At 34.9% G+C, this 20900-nt stretch overlaps 1 protein-coding gene and 1 pseudogene across 1 annotated transcript in view; one reads left to right on the top strand and one right to left on the bottom strand.

Annotated features, from left to right (window-relative positions):
* Positions 1–626: 626 nt before the first annotated feature.
* Positions 627–20900, bottom strand: part of LOC141517643 (caspase-3-like) — a 41973-nt gene continuing 21699 nt past the window's right edge. The window contains exon 7 of the mRNA XM_074228895.1: positions 627–19643. Coding sequence (XP_074084996.1) covers positions 19396–19643 — 248 coding nt within the window. The 3' untranslated portion in view covers positions 627–19395. The remainder of the gene's footprint in view (positions 19644–20900) is intronic.
* LOC141519717 (U6 spliceosomal RNA) lies at positions 15154–15253 on the top strand (annotated as a pseudogene).

The following is a 20900-nucleotide window of genomic DNA, read 5'->3' as shown; positions in this document are numbered from 1 at the left end:
AGGAAAAGGAGGCAGGTATCATCATCATCATAATCATCATTATTATTATTAGTTTTGCAGATATAACTACTGAATGAGGCAAAGAGCATTTGTGAAAAAATATATATATAAAATATATGTGTATATATATGTTTTATTACATTACAATACACTATTGTAAATATACACATATATATGTGTGTACATGCATATGTATGACTACACATAGACATATAGATTAGTGTTTTTCAAAGTGTGGTCTGTGGATTCCTGGAAGTCTCTGAAACACTAAGAAGTTATTTATTCTAAGAAGTTATTTGTCTACTAAAATTCTCCTTCCTTTTCCTACTGTATGTGTAAGGTCAAATTTTTTTCTCATATTTTAACCAAAACAATATCTTGCAACAGATTGTATGCACAAGCAGATATAAGAATCCAATTATTGTTTGTTAAATCAGACTTTAAAAAGATTTGCAAAAACAGATAAAAAACAATGCTACTCTTCTCATTAAATTCTTTTTCATTAAAATATGATTCATGTTCATATGTAATATTTAATTTAATGTTATTTTTAAATGAATTAAAAATAAATTTTACAATTTAAATAGTTTTAAATTCTAATATAAATTTATAAGCATAAGCAAGTTTTAGGAGTGCAAATGTAACCTGACACTAAAAAGTTTAAGATCTTCTATCCTGAGTAAACAGAGAACTTGGAATACTGTCTACAAGGGATATAGCCATACATAAGATAAGTGATACCCCTCCAGGACCAGGAAAACATGAATCAGAAGCCATGCAACAATAACCAAAGAGATTCATGTCCTTGGAATGGACATGCCCCACCACTATAGTAATCATGATTTTCTAGGGCCAAGGTTCTGAGCAAATATGCTCTGACAAACACATGGCAAACAACAGGAGTGGGGGAAGCCAACCCCTGACCGGCATAGGAATCAATCTTTTCCCAAGTTTTATTTCTTGATCAGTATTTGAACTCTAGGAGGGATTAGAGAGTGAGAGCGACTATATTTGTACTTAGGGCCAACACAGCTACCTGCCATAGAAGATTGAGCTTTGGACCAGGGGTTAGATAAACTGAAATTCAAATCCTGTTGCAGACACTTGACACCTGTGTTACTCTGGGCAAGTTGTTTAGTTACTTCATCTGTAAAATGGGGGTATTGGTGACCCCTAGCTCCACAGTTTTTTTTTAAGATTTTTTTTTTGCAAGGCAAATGGGGTTAAGTGGCTTGCCCAAGGCCACACAGCTAAGTAATTATTAAGTGTTTGAGAACAGATTTGAACCCAAGTACTCCTGATTCAGGACCGGTGCTTTATCCACTGAGCCACCTAGCCGCCCCACTCCACAGTTTTAGGGAGCTTAAAATGAACCAATATTTGTAAAGTATTTTGCAAACCTTAAAGTACTATAGATATGTAGTATGTACATATTTTCTTGCTATTTTTATTATCAATACCTGAGAGACAGCCCTTCCATCACTCCCTAGCAGGTATTGTTTATTGTTTCAGTACAAAGTGTAAACCTCTGTTTACACTACACCTCTTCCCTTTCCTGAGGCAGGTCTCCTGATTCCTTGTGTAACCACACACACACTGGCACTTCTGTGATTCACAGGGCACTTTTCTTCCAAATACTCTGAATACACTACACTTATATAGTTGTTGGAAAAAATACTAGGGATACCCAGAGATTTTGAGGGATTGAGAGATGAGCTCTTTGCTCAATACTATTCATTCTCAAATAACTGCAAGATGAGAAATTTGGCAGCACATATCATTTTTCATTATGTATATGCTGAAAAGACTGATGAAATCTGAAAAAAAATGCAGTCACTCTTAGAGATATTTTGTAGCTGCATAATACCAAACATCCAGATATTTGGAAAAACTTGGATGATTGGATGTAGGTTTTCTTCCACTCTGTTTAAAAACTTGGTATATAATCCTCATCTAAATCCATTTGGCATCCATTGCTAGACAGTACACTGAAGAAAGTCCCTGAACCTCTTCTGCCTGTTCAACTTGGCAATTGTCATATTTGCTTTCAACTCACTTGGATAATTCCATGATCACCCATTAGCACACACAAGCTGATCTAACTGTGCAGCTGATGAATGTAAATCAAGGTTTTCTTCCTCAATGATCCCAATTTATCCTTAGAAGGTTAGTAAACCTTCTAACAAGTACAAGCTGACTTTGTTTAAGAGGGATATATGTTCCTGTCCTCTCTGCCATGTTCCATTTTCACTGACATTTCAACAGAATGTGAACTCTTGAGTTTTTCTTTGTATCCTCAGTTCCTAGCAGTGTCTACAATACAGTAGATATTTAATAAATGCATGTTAATGGATATGCAGTATAGGCTGGGCATCATGATGCTCTGCAAACCTTTTCTTTTTAAAATTTTTTATAATTTAAGGCAATGGGGTTAAGTGATTTGTCCAAGGTCACACAGCTAGGCAATTATTAAGTGTCTGAGGCTGAATTTGAACTCAGGTCCTCCTGACTCCAGGGCTGGTGCTCTATCCACCGTGCCACCTAGCAGCCCTTGCAGATCTTTTCTTCTGAAGTTTGGCATCACATGGGCACCACATTCCCAAATAAATGCTGTTCAGGATGTTTTGGAGAAGCTGAGCTTTCCAAAAATCTCAGTGCTTGTGGAGCTTTCTTCTCTCTATGGCATAGTGCTTAGTCTTTTAGCAATACTCAGCATGACCATGAGGAATAATAAGGATGATGATGACAGCGTTTATATAGCATTTTAAAGTTTGCAAAGAACTTGACAAATCTCTTATTTGATCCTCACAACAACCTGGAGATGTAGGTTGTACCATCATATCTCATTTGTCAGATGAAGAACTGAAACACAGGTTAAGTGGCTTCTTCTATTTCCAGTGCATCATAAACATTTAAATGCATGATTCTTAGCATACTTTCATGTTCTGTGTACATTATATATTGCTTGGCAAGGATGCAGTGTAAGAAATGAGAAATTAATAGTGCATGCCAAGGCTGAGTGTTGTGTGTAGATGATATATTTACATCTACGGAGATAGGAGCAGAGGGGAAGGAACACTGCAGGATCGATTCCAAGGGCTAGCTTCAAAAACTGATAGAAGAAGAGCATTCTTAGCTAAGACAAAGAAATAGTCTCGAGTCAGGGTTTCCAGGACTTAGTGTTTGGAATGTGATTCAAAGAAATTAATTCAGAAAACTCGATCTGGTGCTTTGACACAATGCCTTTTACTCCTTCTCAACTGTACTGAGTCAGCTTCCAAAACCCTGATTAATGAAGCCCAGCTGCAGGCTGTCCTCTGTTCAGGGACCAGGAAGTTTCCTTGATGTCATATGTGTTCTCCATAAGTAGCAGCCAGAAATGTGTTGGAGACAACTCAAAGTGTCTCTAGAGAACTGTCTGTTAAATTTTTTAAGCTTAGGGCTTGATTGTTCTGTGGATTGTCTAAACTTAAGACAGTGATGGAGAGAGAATCCAATAGTGAGTCATTGAACTATGTTCAGTCAAGAATCTACGAGAACAATGGTGAATCTACTCCACTCTCTGCTTCTTCCTTTGCCACATGCAAATAAGCAGTATTATTTACTACTAAGTATTTTTCTATTCCTTTAAATTTGCTTTGTTGTTATTTGATCATGTTTCAGTCGTGCCCAACTCTGTGACCCTATTGGGGTTTTTGTGGCAAAGATTGAATGATTTGCCATTTTTTTCTCCAGCTTGTTTTACACATGAGGAAACTGAGGCAAACAGGATTAAGTGATTTGCCCAGGGTCACACAGCTAGTGTCTGAGGTCACACTTAAACTCAGTTCTTTCTGATTTCAGACCCAGTGCTTTATCTACTATGCAACTGGCCAGACTGTTTAAATTTTAATGATGATTTTATCAGATAAAGTTTATTTAAGTCTTGAATTAGTATCTGCAGAATGTAGCCAACTAGGAAGTCTTTCTGCCAATCTGGGAACTAAAGATCACCTGGGGGCTCAGAACTTTTACAAATGTAATTAATCTTATATATTTGTCTGATTTCTAACTTCACAGGGAAAAAGAAAATGTCACGAGGAATTGGTATCCCTAACCCACACTGAAAACCTCAAAAACCAAATACATTTATCTATAGATCACTTGGAATAATGTCTAACACACTCTTGTGCTATACTCGAGATAGGGAGGCAGGTGGGGGCAGGGGAATTTTGCACCTTCAGACATTTCCCATGGTAGGAGACCTAGATGTGATCAAAAAGAATCAATTCCCATAAAACCCTGAAAAGGAAGATGGAAAAATGCTCCTAGCCAAACCTCTCTCCACACTGACACTTACTGACAAGTGAGAATCTTGTCCTGAGATTTCTCCCCTTTCCCCTTTTTCCTCCTTTGGGACTTTAAATCTTTTCATATATACAGTGACATCTGCTGGTCATACTATTTATTTGATATTAAAAAACTAAAACAATAAAGGGACAGATTTGAAATTGCAGTCTTATAAAGAATGATTTAAGAAGGATGTTCTAAATATAACCAAGTGCTATATTTTCATACTATTGAACATAGAAAATCTGAAAGAATATGATCTAAGCTAATCAAATGAAGCCAAACTTAGGAAATTATAAAAGCATAAATGAACAATGCCTAGAAATATTAAAAGGCAGGTGAATATGGGGGCAGAGCCAAGATGGCAGCAGGAGAAGAGTCTCTCCTAGGTGCTCTCTCCAAAATATTTCAAAAATCTTAAAATTATGGCTCTAACTAAATTTTTGAGAGCTAGAGTCCACAGAAAGATCCAGTGAGGCAATTCTCCAGCCCAAGGTAATCTGGAAAATAATGGAAAACCTCTGTTCTATGGGGTTAGGAGGTGGCCCACCAGAGTGAAGAAACTTCAGCCTCCCAGGAACAGTCCCAGAGCACCTAGAAGCCATGGCTCTCAGCAGCAGAAGCATTTCCTGACCTGCACCCTGGGGAGCACCTGACAAAACTTGGAGGATCAACAGGAGACCTCTGCCAGAGCGAGCCAGAAGCCCAGGCCCTCAGGGCAGTTGCAGCATTCAGCATGGTCAGCATGGTCACACCAATCAGCATGACCGGATCCAGGAAAGCAGGAGCCAGCAAGCAGGAACCTCCAGGCAACTATACCCTGAGTGCTTAGCCTATCACAGGTAGGGGTGTAGAGAGACTTCTGAGGTCTGTCCTCTATCCCTGGATCAGGACTCTGGGGCCCTGACCACATTCAGATCCTGATCTCAGTCTAGGCACCCCTATAGAACAGGGACACCCCCACAGTCCCATGGCAGAGGGGTAAGCTTATGGTCATTCACAGACCAGGAGAGCAGTCAATGCCTCACATGCTGAGGTCCTTGTGGGGAGGGGTATCCCAATAATATGCAAAAGCTCAGGAAGCACCCCAAAACCAGGCACAGGCTGGGGAAATGAGTAAACAGAAAAAAGAGGAACCAGACCATTGACAAATACTTTTTCTATGACCCCAAAGAGGATCAAAATACTCAATCTGAAGATGAAGAAGTACAAGTTTCTGCATCTAAAGACTCCAAGAAAAGTGGAAGTTGGGCTCAGGCTATGACAAAGCTCAAAAAAGATTTTGAAAATCAAGTGAGGGGAGATAGAAGAAAAATTGGGAAAAGAAATGAAAGAGATGCAGGAAAAACATGAAAAAAAGTCAGCAGCTTAGTCAAGGAGATCCAAAAAAAAATACTAAAGAAAATAACACGTTAAAAACCAGCTTAGGTCAAATGGATAAAACAGTTTAAAAAATTATTGAGGAGAAGAATGCTTTAAAAAGCAGAATTGGCCAGATGGAAAAGGAGATAAGAAAGCTCTCTGAGGAAAACAAATCCTTCATATATAGAATGGAGCTAAAGGAAGCTGATGACTTTAGAAGCAATCAAGACACAATACTTCAACAGCAAAAGAATGAAAAATTAGAAGAAAATGTAAAACACATTGAAAAAAACTGTTCTGGAAAAGAGATTCAGGCAAGATAATTTAAAAATTATTGGGACACCTGTGAATTATGATCAGGAAAAGAGCCTTGTCCTCATTTTAAAAGAATTCCTACAGGAAAATTGCCCTGATATCCTAGAAGTAGAGGGCAAAATAGAAATTGAAAGAATCCACTGATCTCCCCTGGAAAGAGAGCCAAAAATAAATAAATAACCCAACCCCCAGGAATATTACAGCCAAGTTCCAGAATTCTCAAGTCAAAGAGAAAATATTACAAGTAGCCAGGACACAATTCAAATATCATGAAGCTGCAGTCAGGATCACACAGGATTTAGCAGCAACTACATTAAAGGACTCATAGGGTTTGGAATATAATATTCCAGAAGGCAAAAGATATTGGTTTACAACCAAGAATCAACTACCCAGCAAAACTGAACATCCTCTTCCAGGGGAAAAGATGAACTTTGAGTGAAACGGGAATTTCAAATGTTCCTGTTGAAACGACCAGCGCAGAACAAAAAGTTTGACCTTCAGTATAAGACTCAGGTGAAGCATAAAGAGCAGAGGAGAAGGGTAGATTATGAGGGACTTAATGATGATGAACTGCATGTATTCCTTCATAGAAGATGATCGTGATAATACTCGTATGAGCCTCCTCATTTGGTAGCAGGTAGAAGGAGCTTTTATAGATGAAGCATAGGAGAGAGCTGAATTTGAAGATATAAGATACTGTAAAAATGAAATCAATGGCTAAAAGGGAAATATACTGTGAGTAAGAGAAAGGAGAGGTGTAATAGGCTAGGATACTTCATATAAAAGACATTTTTTTTTGCAATGAGCTCTTGCAATGATATGGAAGGGGGGAAGATGAGGGGGAATGAGGGAACCTTCACTCATCAGAAAATGGCTCAGAGAGGAAACATTATACACACTCAATAAGGTATAGACATCTGGAGTAAGGAGGAGAGAAGGGGGAAGGGGGGGATGTGGATAATGGAAGAAAAGGTAGATCATGAGAGATAATAGTCAGATATAATGCACTATCTTTTTTACTTTTTGTAAGGTGCTAGGATTGGGTGGCCTGTCTGGGACCATGGGCTGGATGCATTCCCACTGCACCACTTGGCTGCCCTACAGCACATTTTGGAAAATGGATAGAGTGAAGGGAGAGAGAGAATATAGTATATGGTAGTGGGGAGGAATGGAAGGAAGGAGTTACAGAGGCAGCAACTGTGGAAAAGTATGGAGGGGGCTTCTGTGATGGACTTAGGATGAAGAATATGATCCACCCAAAATAGATCTGATGGTATCAGAACACAGACTGAAATACATTTTTTTCTCTTTCTTTTACTTTATTTCTCATGAGGTTTTATATTTTTGTGGGGGAGGGGTATTATGTTTGCTCTTAAAAAAGAATATTTTATTAATGTATAAAGAAAGGTGGAATTTGAACAGAGACCTTTAGGATATGATTTCTCTCTCATCACATTCAACTTGGATCAATGTATACTGTGGAAACAATGTAAAGAATAGGACTGACTTCTGTGGGGGGGTGGAGGGGTGGTAAGTAAGATTGGGGGAAAGGTTGTGGAATTCAACATTTTAAAAAAAGGAACTTAAAAAATATTTTGAAAAATATAAAAACAAAATAAAATTAACAAGAAACTTTTAAAAAGGCAGGCGAATAGTTAAGGAAAATGAACAAACAGTTATCAAAAGAATTACAGGACAATCTTTTTTTTAGGTTTTTGCAAGGCAAATGGGGTTAAGCGGCTTGCTCAAGGCCACACAGCTAGGTAATTTTATATTAAGTGTCTAAGGCTGGAATTTAACTCAGATACTCCTGACTCCAGGGCCAGTGCTCTATCCACTACACCACCTAGCTGCCCCCAAATTACAGGACATTTTTAAAAAATGCATTTTCCCCTGCTCATTTCACTTTGCATCAATTCATGTAAGTCTTTCATTGCTTTTCTGAAATCATCCTGCTCTTCATTTCTTATTAGCACAAAAGTATATTCAGTTACAACCATATACCACAATTTCTTCAGTCATTCCTCAATGGAAGAACATCCCCTCAATTTATAGTTCTTTGTTGCCACAGAAAGAGCTGCTATAAATATTTTTGCACAAATAGGTTCTTTTCCCTTTAAAAAAAACTCTTTGGGATATAGCACTCTAGTAAAGTGTTATTACTGGGCCAAAGGATAGACAGTTTCATAACCCCTTGAGAATATTTCCAAATTACTTTCCAGAACTGTTGGACCAATTCACAACTCTATTTATAATGCATCATTGTCATACTTTTTCCATGACTCCTCCAACATTTGTCATTTTCCCTTTTTGTCATATTAAGCCAATGTGACAAATATGATTTGGAGAATTTTTTCATATGACTATACATAGCTTAGATTTCTTCATCTTAAAATTGCCTATTCATAACCTTTGACCATTTATCAATTGAGGAATTACACACCATATGTCAACCATTTGAAATAATGCTCCAAATCACCAATAAAAAAAAACAAACTCAGAGATTTTTACCTTAAACCCAGTAAAGTGGAAATGATTTTAGAACAGTCGATGTTGGAGGGATCATGCATAGATGGCTTCATTACCATGAATAGAATTCAGACACTACCACCAAGTTCATTCCAGTCAGTCCATGATTTCCCCATCTTCCTTTCTTATAAGGGATGACCATAGTAGATACAAACCAGAATGTAGGAAGCCATGTACTTTGATCCTGTTTTATAAATGTGCATGTATATAGGATCATAAACTTCATCTCTGAGACATTAGTCTTCTCTTATTATAAAATTCATCTCTAAAAAGATTTCCACTTTCAATCTTCTTTTGCTTTGGATGCCACAATAAGCTCTAAGAAAAACTCAGAAAAATGTGGGAAGAGTTGTGTGAACTGAGGTAGAATGATATGAGTAAAAACATAAGAACAATACATATAATTTGACTCTAATAATGTGAATAAACAGAACCATAAAATAAAACTGAAAAATGAATAATTATAATAACTAATCTTGGTCCCAGAGAACAAATAAGTAAACAAACCTGAATTATCTTGGCAGAAGCAGGAAACAAACATATTGCACATGTAGTTATTCACATTATAGTAAAACTGTTTTTCACTGATATAAGGGGTTCAATTCCAAGAGAAGATAGGAGTGCAGTATATCCAGAAATTCAAAAAGAGGTTCATGCATATCAATAAAGCATAACAAATCTTATAGAGGAAAGTCATGAAAGATTCTTCAATTTACTGCTTCATTCAACAGAAATATATAGTAGGAAGAAAAACTTTTATTTTATTTCTTGAAACTTTGCCACTTTGTTTTAATTAATAAATTTTTTACTTAACCTCTAGGGGTTCTCTAAGACTATATCAACTTATATGTAAAAATCATAATTTTGTTTCCTCTTAACCTATATTTTTCCTAAATCTATTTTCTTTATTTGCATTTAACATTCTTTTTTAAAAATGTATTTGTTTAGCACATTATTTTTCTAGTTACATATAAATACAATGTTTACTTTCATTTTTAAAACTCTGAGTTCCAAATTCTCTCCCTTCCTCCTTCCCTACCCTTCAACTGAGAAAACAAACAATTTGATATATATTATAAATGTAATCTAAATGTCATGTAAAACATCTCCATACAAGTCATGTTATGGGGGAAAAAATCACATAAACTCTTCTCCCAAAAAAAGAAATCTCAAGAAAAATAAAGTTAAAAAAAAAAGAATGCTTCAATCTATATTCTGAACACTATCAGCTCTTTGGGGATGGATAGCATTCTTCATCATAAGTCCTTCAGGGGTGCGGCTAGGTAGTGCAGTGGATAAAGCACCGGCCCTGGAGTCAGGAGTACCTGGGTTCAAATCCAGCCTCAGACACTTAATAATTACCTAGCTGTGTGCCCTTGAGCAAGCCACTTAACTACACTGCCTTGCAAAAAACTAAAAAAAAAAAATTGGGGGTAGCTAGGTGGCACAGTGGATAAAGCACTGGCCCTGGAGTCAGGAGTACCTGGGTTCAAATCCAGTCTCAGACACTTAATAATTACCTAGCTGTGTGGCCTTGGGCAGGCCACTTAACCCCGTTTGCCTTGAAAAAAAAAAACAAAAACCTAAAAACCTAAAAAAACTATAAGTCCTTCAGGGTTATCTGCATTGCTGAGAAAAGTTAAGTCATTTAAGCTAATCATCCTTCAATATTACTGTTACCTTATACACAATAGATTTCATTTTATAACAGATCATGGAATTCTTTCCAGATTAGAAAAATTATTTTAGGTAAAGTTTGGCAAGAAGTCCAATTAAAGTAGGTAATCTTGAGATCATCTAAGGATAAAACTGAAAGGACAACAAAAAGGAGAAAATTGTAAAACATCTGCCCAAATTTCTTTTCTCCATCTGTGAGACAATTTACAACAATTTGATCTGCCAGTCTACACTGAACTCAACAGTGAATAAGACATAATAATACAAGAAATGGAGCAGCTAGGTGGTGTAGTAGCAAGTAGCTGTGTTAGCTGTGTGATCCTGAGCAAGTCACTTAATCCTGTTTTGCCTCAGTTTACACATCTGTAAAATGAACTAGAGAAGAAAATGGCAAATCACTCCAGGATCTTTTTTTTAATTTAGAGGCACTGGGATTGACATGTCCAAGGTCACATAGCTATGTAAATATCAAGTATCTGAGGATGGATTTGAACCCAGATCCTCAACTTCAGGGTAGGTGCTCTATCTACCACACCACCTAGCAGCCCCTCACTCCAATATCTTTGCCAAGAAACCCAAATGGAGTCACAAAAAGTTGAATATACCTGAAATAACTGAACAATGGCAAAGTACAGAAAATAAAGATGGAAAGAATGGTTCAACTAGACCAAGTTCAGGCCGAAGTGATATGTGCTGGAATGACATGGAAGACAATAGTGTACATACATGAGATGTAGAAGATTGTATTCTGAAAGGTTGTTTGACTGAACTACAGAATGAAGGGCATGAACAAGTAATATGTAATAAATCTGAAAGGGTAGTTTGGAGCTAGATTGTGAAGGGTTTTCAATGATAAACAAAGGAGTTTTATTTGAGGTAAAAAGATGGCTCAAAACAAAGAGCCAAAATCAGGAAGATTGATCCAAATGTGTCCTCAGACACTTACTAGCTGTGTTACCTTGAGCAAGTCACTTAGCCTCTCTCTCTCTCTGGTTCAGGTTTTTCATATGTAAAATGGAGAAAATTATCTGGTAATAAACTACAATTGCTTTGGGTAATTATCATTATCAATAGTTTTATGATCTATAGTGACACCTGGTGGCAGACATGAGTTGGTTACTATGCCCACATCTGTTGAGGCGATTTCATATTGATTTTGTTACTTTCTAACAAATACATATTAATTACAAATTTCATATGTAACTTAAGACCTCAATAAAAGTGAAAATGTTTATACATTGTTCTTTAGGGAATCCTTAGATGTTGCATAGGTGAGTAGTTTAATCCTGGTTCAAGGAGGCAGTCTTAGAAAAGAATGAAACCAGGTGATTCTTTTTAAAAGTTCGATCATATACTTGCAATAAGTCTATAAATTTTCTTCTCCTCACCAAAGCAAACTCAGCAGCATTTTCCTGTCTTTACACAAATGCTCTTGTGCCTTTTTTTCTTTAGAGCTGCTTTTAGTGATTTCTTTAAAGAAAAGTTCCGTTTATTCATATGCTTTCTTAGTGTTTTCATTTTTTATTTTTTATTTAAATTTATTATTCCAACTATATGCAGATAGTTTTCAACATTCACCTTTTTTGTAACATTTTGAGTTCCACATTTTTCTCCTTCTCCTTTCACTACCTACTCCCCTTGATAATGAACAATCTAATATGCTATACATATATAATGATGTTAAACATATTTCCATATTAGTCATATTTTGAAAGATGAATCAGAACAAAAAGGAATTAAAAAACTATGAGTGAGTAAAAACATAAAGCATAAAACAATTTTTTTGAATTATAAAGAGTTTATTTATTTTGAATTTTACAATTTCCCCCCAATCTTACTTCTCTCCCCACACAGAAGGCAATTTGTCAGTCTTTACATTGTTTCCATGGTATACATTGATCCAAATTGAATGTGATGAAAGAGAAATCACATCCTTATGGAAGAAGCATAAAGTATAAGAGATAGCAAGATCAGACAATAAGATATCAGGTTTTTTCCCCCAAAACTAAAGGTAATAATCTTTGGTCTTTGTTTAAACTCCACAATTCTTTCTCTGGCTACAGATGGTATTGAATACTACTCCATTGCTGACAGCCCCAAATTGTCCCTGATTGTTGCACTGATGGAATGAGCAAGTCCATCAAGGTTGATCATCACCCCGATATTGCTGTTAGGGTGTACAATGTTTTTCTGGTTCAACTCATCTTGCTCAGCATCAGTTCATGCAAATCCTTCCAGGCTTCCCTGAATTCCAATCCCTCCTGGTTTCTAATAGAACAAGTGTTCCATGACATACATATACCACAGTTTGTTGTCCCAATTGGAGGCCATTTACTTGATTTCCAAATTTTTGCCAACACAAACTTGGGCAGCTATGAATATTTTTGTACAAGTGATGATTTTACCCTTTTTCATCATCTCTTCAGAGTATAGACCCAGTGGTGGTATTGCTGGATCAAAGAGTATGCACACTTTTGTTGCCATTTGGGCATACATAAAACAAATTTTTAAAATTAAAAATCGTATGCTTTGGTCTGCATTCAAACTCCACCTTGGATGTGGATATTATTTTCTATCACCAAGTCCTTTTAAGAATTGTCTTTGTACTGCTAAAGAAAGCTAAGTTCATCACATTTTATTATCACACAATGATGCTATTTAAATGTACAATGTTTTCCAGGTTCTGCTCACTTCACTCAGCATCAGTTCATGTAAGTCTTCCTACATTTTTCTGAAGCCTAACTTTTCATGATTTCTTATTGAACAATAGTATTCTGTCACATTCCTATACCATATTTTGTTCAGCCAATCCCTAATTTTTGGGCATCTCCTTAATTTCCAATTTTTTGCCATTTCAAAGAGAGCTGCTATAAATATTTTGTACATATGGGTCTTTTTTGTGATCTCTCTGGGATACAGACCTAGAAATGGTACTACAGGATTAAAGAGTATGTACAGCTTTGAGCATAGTTGCTCTCCAGAAAGGTTAGATCAGTTCATAACTCCACCAACAATGCAGTAGTGTACCAGTTTGCCCATATCCTCTCCAACATTGATCGCCTTCCTTTTTTGTCATATTGGTCAATCTGATTAGTATGAGGTGGGAGGGAATTCACAATTATTTTAATTTTCATTTCTCTAATAAATAATGATTTGGAATATTTTATGTGATTATAAATATCTTTAATTTCTTCATCTGAAAACTACCTTTTCATATCTTTTGACCATTTATCAATTTACCACTGACTTGTAGTCTTATAAATTTGACTCAGTGATCTATATATTTTAGAAAAAAGTCTTTTATCACAAATACTAGCTGTAAAAATTGTTTTCCAATTTTCTGTATTCCTTCTAAGCTTAGTTACATTGGTTTTATTTGTGCAAAAATTCTTTTAATTTAATGTAATCAAAATTATCCATTTTACATTTTATAATGTTCTCTATCTCTTCTTTGGTAATAAACTCCTCCCCTTTTCATAGATCCAACAGATATAATTCTTATCCTCCTATTTGGCTTATGATATCACCTTTTATGTCTAAATCCAGCTCCCATTTTGACCTTATCTTGGTATAGGGTGTGAGATGTTGATCTATGCCTAATTTCTGCCATATTCTTTTCCAGTTTTCCTCAGCAATTTTTATCAAATATTGAGTTCCTAGCCAAGAAGCTAAAGTTTATCAAACAGTAGATTACTATAGTCATTTACTGTTGTTTCTTTTGTACCTAATCTATTCCACTGATCCACCACTCTATCCCTTAACCAATATAACAATTTTTTTAGATCTGGATAGATTAGACCACTTTTGCATTTTTTTTTTTATTAGCTCCCTTGATATTCTTGACCTTTTGGTTCTCCAAATGAAGTTTGTTACTATTTTTTTTCTAACTGTAAATATTTTTGGTAGTTTGATTGGCATTGCACTTTATAATTTAGGTGAAATTGTCGTTTTTAATTATATTATCTCAGTCTTCCCATGACCAATTAACACTTTTCCAATTATGTATTCCAATATAGATCTGACTATATTTGTGTGAAAAGTGTTTGGTAATTTTTATATGGTTTATTGGTTTGTCTTGCCAGGTAGATTCCAAAATATTTTATGTTGTTTACAATTACTTTATGTGAGTCTTTTTTTTTGTATCATCTAGTTACTTTAAATGGAACTTCTCTTTTTATCTCTTAATGTTGGGCTTTGTTGGTAATATATAAAAATACTGATGAATTATGCAGGCTTATTTTATATCCTGCAACATTACTAAAGTTGCTAATTGTTTCAAGTAGTTTCTTAGTTGATGTTCTAGGATTCACTAAGTATATACATATATATATAAAACATATATGTATAAATATATATATATATATATATATCATATCATTGGCAAAGAGTTTTGTTTCCTCATTGCCTATTCCAATTCATTCAATTTTTTCCTTTTCTTATTGCTAAAGTTAAGATTTCTAATACAATACTGAATAACAGGGATGAAAATGGGCATTCTTATTTCATACTTTATCTCATTACTAATGGTTTTAGATAGATACTGAAGGAAAAATACATTCATCCCTAACCTCTGTTTCTAGTGGATAGAGCACTGGCCCTGGAGTCAGGAGGACCTGAATTAAAATCCAAACTCACTTAATAATTACCTGAGTCACCTTGGGCAAATCACTTAATTCCATAGCCTAGCAAAAAAACAACACAAAATTATTACATCTAAAATCATCCATTTTGCATCAATATCTATTGCTCTAATTTTCTTTCTCTGTTTTGATGGTGATTTTTAAGCCTGATTTCACTAGAGTACAAACAAAAGTAGTGATGATATGGCAGGAAGAGGACAAAATGTACAGAATGTTAATTTGCCTTGGGTCCTACAACCCATGACATTTTAGAAAAACAGAATGGTCAATCTACCTGGTATCTTCCATTCTTCTCATTTAAATGCTCGCTTTGACAGCACATATACTAAAATTGGAATGATACAGAGAAGATTAGTATGGCCCCTGTGCAAGGATGACACGCAAATTCATTCTCCTTATGTAAGAGATGAGAAAACCAAAGCCCTTGCCCAAAGTTCACATAGGGAATGGGAACCCACTTGAACCTAATTCTGAGATCAACAGTCTTTCCACTACAACCACATTGGGATAATCCTCATTACTGTAAATTACCCCCTTCTCATCCACAGGAACAAATCTCCTTTTTGCTAATGAAGATATTATCCCTGATCTAACTGTAGTTTGATGTCTTTATACTTGATTTGAAATTTATATTTCTATTTGAAATTTAGATAATGGTATTTTATGTACTGGATTAATAAAAATATAGGCTTTTAGAAGGAACAAAAATTCATAGGCATAACATTTAAAATGAAAACTAATTATTATAAAACATTCAATGCCAATCCACAGTCATATTTTATATAAGCTAGATTTGGAATAAGTGTGACCTAAATTCCAAACAATGTGGTAAAATGTGATGAAAAGAAATGCCATAAAAATCCAAGGATCATCTTTATTCTTGTGATTTTTTTTTTATTTCTGGGCATTTTTTCTATTGGAAAATGATTATGATTTGTTATTGTTGTTGTTGAGAAATTTAACTCATGTCTACTCTTTTGTTGGTAGAGATAACAGAATGGTTTACCATTTTCTTCTTCAGTAAACTGCCCACAAAGGACAGATTTGAACTCATGAAGATAAATCACATTTATTCCAAGTCCAGAACTCTATCCACTGGGCCACCTAGCTGCCAAAATTATTATGACAGGATATTTGCAATATAACTTTTCTGGTAACCAACAAAAAAGAATCTAGGCATTAATTTCTATAGGTCTTTCATTGCTTCTTTATATTCATAATGCTTGTTGTTTCCTACAAGACAATGATATTGTTACATTCATGGTCCATGATTTGGTGAATCATTCCCAACTGATAGACATCTATTATATAACCATTTATTTTATTTGCATTTCTATTATTGTTACATTGTAGTGTTCTTTCATATTTTTAATCACTTGGAATTCTTTCTCCTTCAGATCCCTTTATCACTTATATATTGGGCAATGATTTTTGGCTTTTGTGTCTGTAAGTTGTCTAAATATCTTTCATATCAAAACCTATTCAGAGATGTTAGGTTTTTTCCCCTTAGTCTTCTGTTTCTCCTCTTCTTGTTCTAGTTGCATAAGTCTTCCAATTTCATGTAGTTTAAATTATCTGTGTTATCATTTGTAAACACCTGTCTTTTATTTAGCTGAAAATTTGCCCCTTAGCCATAGCTGTAAAAGATACCTGATCTAATTATCTTCTAATTTTTTATGATAAGACTTATACTACAGGTCATTTATCTATTTTTAATTTATTGTGGCACATGAAAATGTTTATACAACTCTAATTTCTGCCAAATTGCTTCACAGTATTCCCAACACTTCTCATTAGAGATGTTTTCAGGCTTATCAAATGCTGTATTAAATTCAATTATTTATGATTCTTCCTTCTCTAACCTGTTCCACTGATTTATTCTTTAACTAATGGCAAATTGTTTTAATGATTACTACTTTACAATATGAGGTTTGGAATTGCTTGATTTTTCTTTCATCCTCATTTTTCCTCATTATTTATTTCCCTTAATATTCTAGATCCTAAGTTCTTTCTATTGAATATATTTAAATTGTTTAGCTCAGTGTTTTATTGGTATAGCATCAAGTCTATAAATTTACAAGTAGGATTGCCATTTGTTGTTTATTGGCATGCCCCAGCAATACCACTGAATCTGTCTTTGGTTATCTAAGTTCTCTTTTCTTTCTTTCTTTTTGTCAGTTAAAAGCATTTGTAATTGGATCCATTTAGGTTTTGAATGTGACTTACTAGATTGACTCCCAGATGATTTTTTGAAGCTATTTTAGAGAGAACTTTCTCAACTAGATTAGATTATTTTATGTTGAAATATTATTTTTCCTTTTATGAATTTGTTTTGTATGCTGAAATTATTCTCTTTTTAAAATTTATTTTTATTAAAGATATTATTTGAGTTTTACAATTTTCCCCCCAATCTTACTTCCCTCCCCTGACCCCATCCCCATGGAAAGCAATCTGTCAGTCTTTACTTTGTTTCCATGTTGTACATTGATCCAAATTGAGTGTAATGAGAGAGAAATCATATACTTAAAGAAGATACAAGAAGTCTAAGACAAGATCAGACAATAAGATATGTTTTTTTTCTAAATTAAAGGGAATAGTCCTTGAACTTTGTTCAAACTCCACAGCTCCTTATCTGGATACAGATGGCACTCTCCTTTGCAGACAGCCCAAAACTGCTCCCGATTGTTGGAATGAGCGAGTCCTTCAAAGTCCTTCAAAGATCATCACTCCCATGTTCCTGTTAGGGTATACAGTGTTTTTCTGGTTCTGCTCATCTCACTCAGCATCGGTTCATGCAAATCCCTCCAGGCATCCCTGAAATCCTGTCCCTCCTGGTTTCTAATAAAACGATAGTGTTCCATGACATACATATACCACAGTTTGCTAAGCCACTCCCCAATTGAAGGACATTTAATGATTTCCAATTCTTTGCCACCACAAACAGGACTGCTATAAATATTTTTGTACAAGTGATGTTTTTACCCTTTTTCATCATCTCTTCAGAGTATAGACCCAGTAGTAGTATTGCTGGGTCAAAGGGTATGTACATTTTTGTTGCCCTTTGGGTGTAGTTCCAAATAGCTCTCCAGAAAGGTTAGATGAGTTCACAGCTCCACCAACAGCAATAGTGTCCCAGATTTCCCATAACCCTTCCAACAATGATCATTATCCTTCCTGGTCATATTGCCCAATCTGAGAGGTGTGAGGTGGTACCTCAGAGAAGCTTTAATTTGCATGAAATTATTCTCTCTTGACAAAAGATTAATACACATTAAGAAATGGTGATGAAGAAAATGCTAGAGAAATCAATGCTTGTTATCAATAAAATCAGAAAACAAAAGGGAGTTGTGGCTACAAGCAAATTTAACTTAAAAGGTTCTTTAAAAAGGCAAATAAAGGAATTATAAGAGCTCCAGGTTGGGAAATAACAGGTTTTCTTCAAATTAAAATTTCCCGTCATCATATTTGGCTTACAATCTTCTACCATCATCTCTACGAGACTTTGCAAATTAAGTTCATATTCTAAAGTGGCAGCCATGTTCCTTGACTTGGAAAGGAGATCAAGTCTTTGGCTCAATGACTTCTAAATTTAACATTCAAATAAGTTTTATTTGATAGCTTTTAAAAAAACCTAGCCTCCTATGAGTTCAAAAATTAAGAATGGAATTATATGTATTTTAAGAAAACTTCAACTATAGGTTTCCCTTATTTATTTCCAGATATGAATTTTGCAAGTAAAAGCCTTCCTCAGGTAGTCTTCAGTAATATCTCGATTTGGCAGAAGGTCCAAAAAATCATCATGTATTATTTATCATGTGACAAAATACTGAATGCATACATATAAATTCATAAAAAATCCAGGTTACAATGAAAGATTTCACGTATTCATAGAAGAACTCCCAAAATGGAAAGTCATTTCATTTATGCTGATCTTAAGTAATCTAAAACTTATAGGGCGGCTAGGTGGTGCAGTGAATATAGCACCAGCCCTGGAGTCAAGAGTACCTGGGTTCAAATCTGGTCTCAGACACTTAATAATTTACCTAGCTGTGTGGCCTTGGGCAAGCCACTTAACCCCATTTGCCTTGCAAAAACCTAAAAAAAAATCTAAAATTTATAGCCCTCATTGACTAGGCTACTGAAAGGTCAAGTACCTTGACTGGGGTAACAGTGCTGTAGACCAGATCTTCCTGACTCCAAGGCCATTTTTTAACTCATTATGCCATGCTACTATGCATGGTTAAGTAAAAACATATTTTAAATGTGTTAATTTTTCCATAATCCCATGATATTAGTCACTAAAAAAAACAGTATTCCCTAAATTTCAATTATTTTTTGAAGTTATGAAGATACAGTAGTTTTTTCTGATAACAAATTCCATTATCCATTTTTTTTTCTTTACAAAGTCAGTATATTAACTTCTAATTAGCTCCCAAACCTTCAAAACCCACTCACCACTGTACTATATTAGGCTCAAGATGTACAATAATTTATCAAGGAAATATAATCCTCAGACCTATCATTCACTGATTTGGCATACAAATTAAAATGCATGAATTGTCTTGGGGGAAAAATATAGTTCTTTAGTAAGCATGGACATAATACATGGCACCTGCTTCTTTGCATGGAGTTCAGAGTCAAAGGAATAAGATTCAAACTCTGTGGCAACTTTCCGATTGACTCGAGTGAGGATTTGCATAATCTCAAACTTGTGAGCATATTGTTTCAGCATTGCACAAAGTGACTGGATAAACCACGAACCATTCCTTTTATTTCTCCAAGAAAAGTAGCCTACAAAACAACAAAATCCACACACTGTTACACAATAACAATTATTGAAGCTGATTCTTCAAATAATTAAAATATGGGTTCCAGTAGGCTTTACTAGTCATGGGAAGGGGGAAAAAAAACCCTGTTTTATTTTATTTTTTTAAATTTATTTATTTTCATACATTTGTATATGTGTATATATATATATATATATATACATATATATATACATATATATATATATATATGTATATATATATGTATATATATATATATTTCCAAGTTACAAAGTTTTCCTTCACCCCACCCCTCCGCGAGTTGGGAACATTCATATTAGTATTTTACATACATCTTTTGATAAACATATTTACAATTAGTATAATACAAATTAGTAATTTTTGGCAAGAGGAATTAGGATTATGGGAGAGAGATACATAAGAGATAATTTTGATAAAGTGTTCATCAGATTTGGTAGGGGTGTTTTCTCTGTGTGTTTTGTTTTATTTTTCTTCCTCTGGTTGGGAATCATATAGTCCATAATCTTTCAGAAATGGTTGTTCTGTACTAATACAATATTGGTGGAGCTGTGAACTCATCTAACCTTTCTGGAGAATAATTTGGAATTACGCCAAAGGGCAACAAAAATGTGTGTACTCTTTGATCCAGCAATACCACTACTGGGTCTATACCTTGGAGAGATGATGAAAAAGGGTAAAAACATCACTTGTACAAAAATATTCATAGCAGCCAGGTTTGTGGAGGGGAAAGAATTGGAAATTAAGTGAATGTCTTTCAATTAGGGAATGGCTTAACAAACTATGATATATGTATGTCATGGAACACTATTGTTCTATTAGAAACCAGGAGGGACAGGAATTCAGGGAAGCCTGGAAGGATTTGCATGAACTGATGCTGAGCAAGATGAGCAGAACCAGAACACTGTACACCCTAAAAGCAACATAGGGGTGATGATCAACCTTGATGGACTCTCTCATTCCATCAGTACAACAATCAGGTATGATTTTGGGGTATCTGCGATGGAGAATACCATCTGTATCCAGAGAAAGAATTGTGGAGTTTGAACAAAGATCAAAGACTATTACCTTTAATTTTTAAAAAAAACCCATTAGCTTATTATGTAATTTTGCTATCTCTTATATGTTATTTTTCTTCCTTATGAATATGATTTCTCTTCCCATTCAAAGAAACCTCAGACAGTATAAAATACCTGCGAGGCTATTTGCCAAGACAGACTCAGAAACTTTTTGAAAACAATTA

The sequence above is a fragment of the Macrotis lagotis genome, chromosome 3 (genome assembly GCF_037893015.1).
Source record: "Macrotis lagotis isolate mMagLag1 chromosome 3, bilby.v1.9.chrom.fasta, whole genome shotgun sequence".
In the NCBI taxonomy this organism is placed as follows: domain Eukaryota; kingdom Metazoa; phylum Chordata; class Mammalia; order Peramelemorphia; family Peramelidae; genus Macrotis; species Macrotis lagotis.
Note: the sequence above shows the minus strand (reverse complement) of the source record. Positions and strands in the feature narration are given on the sequence as shown.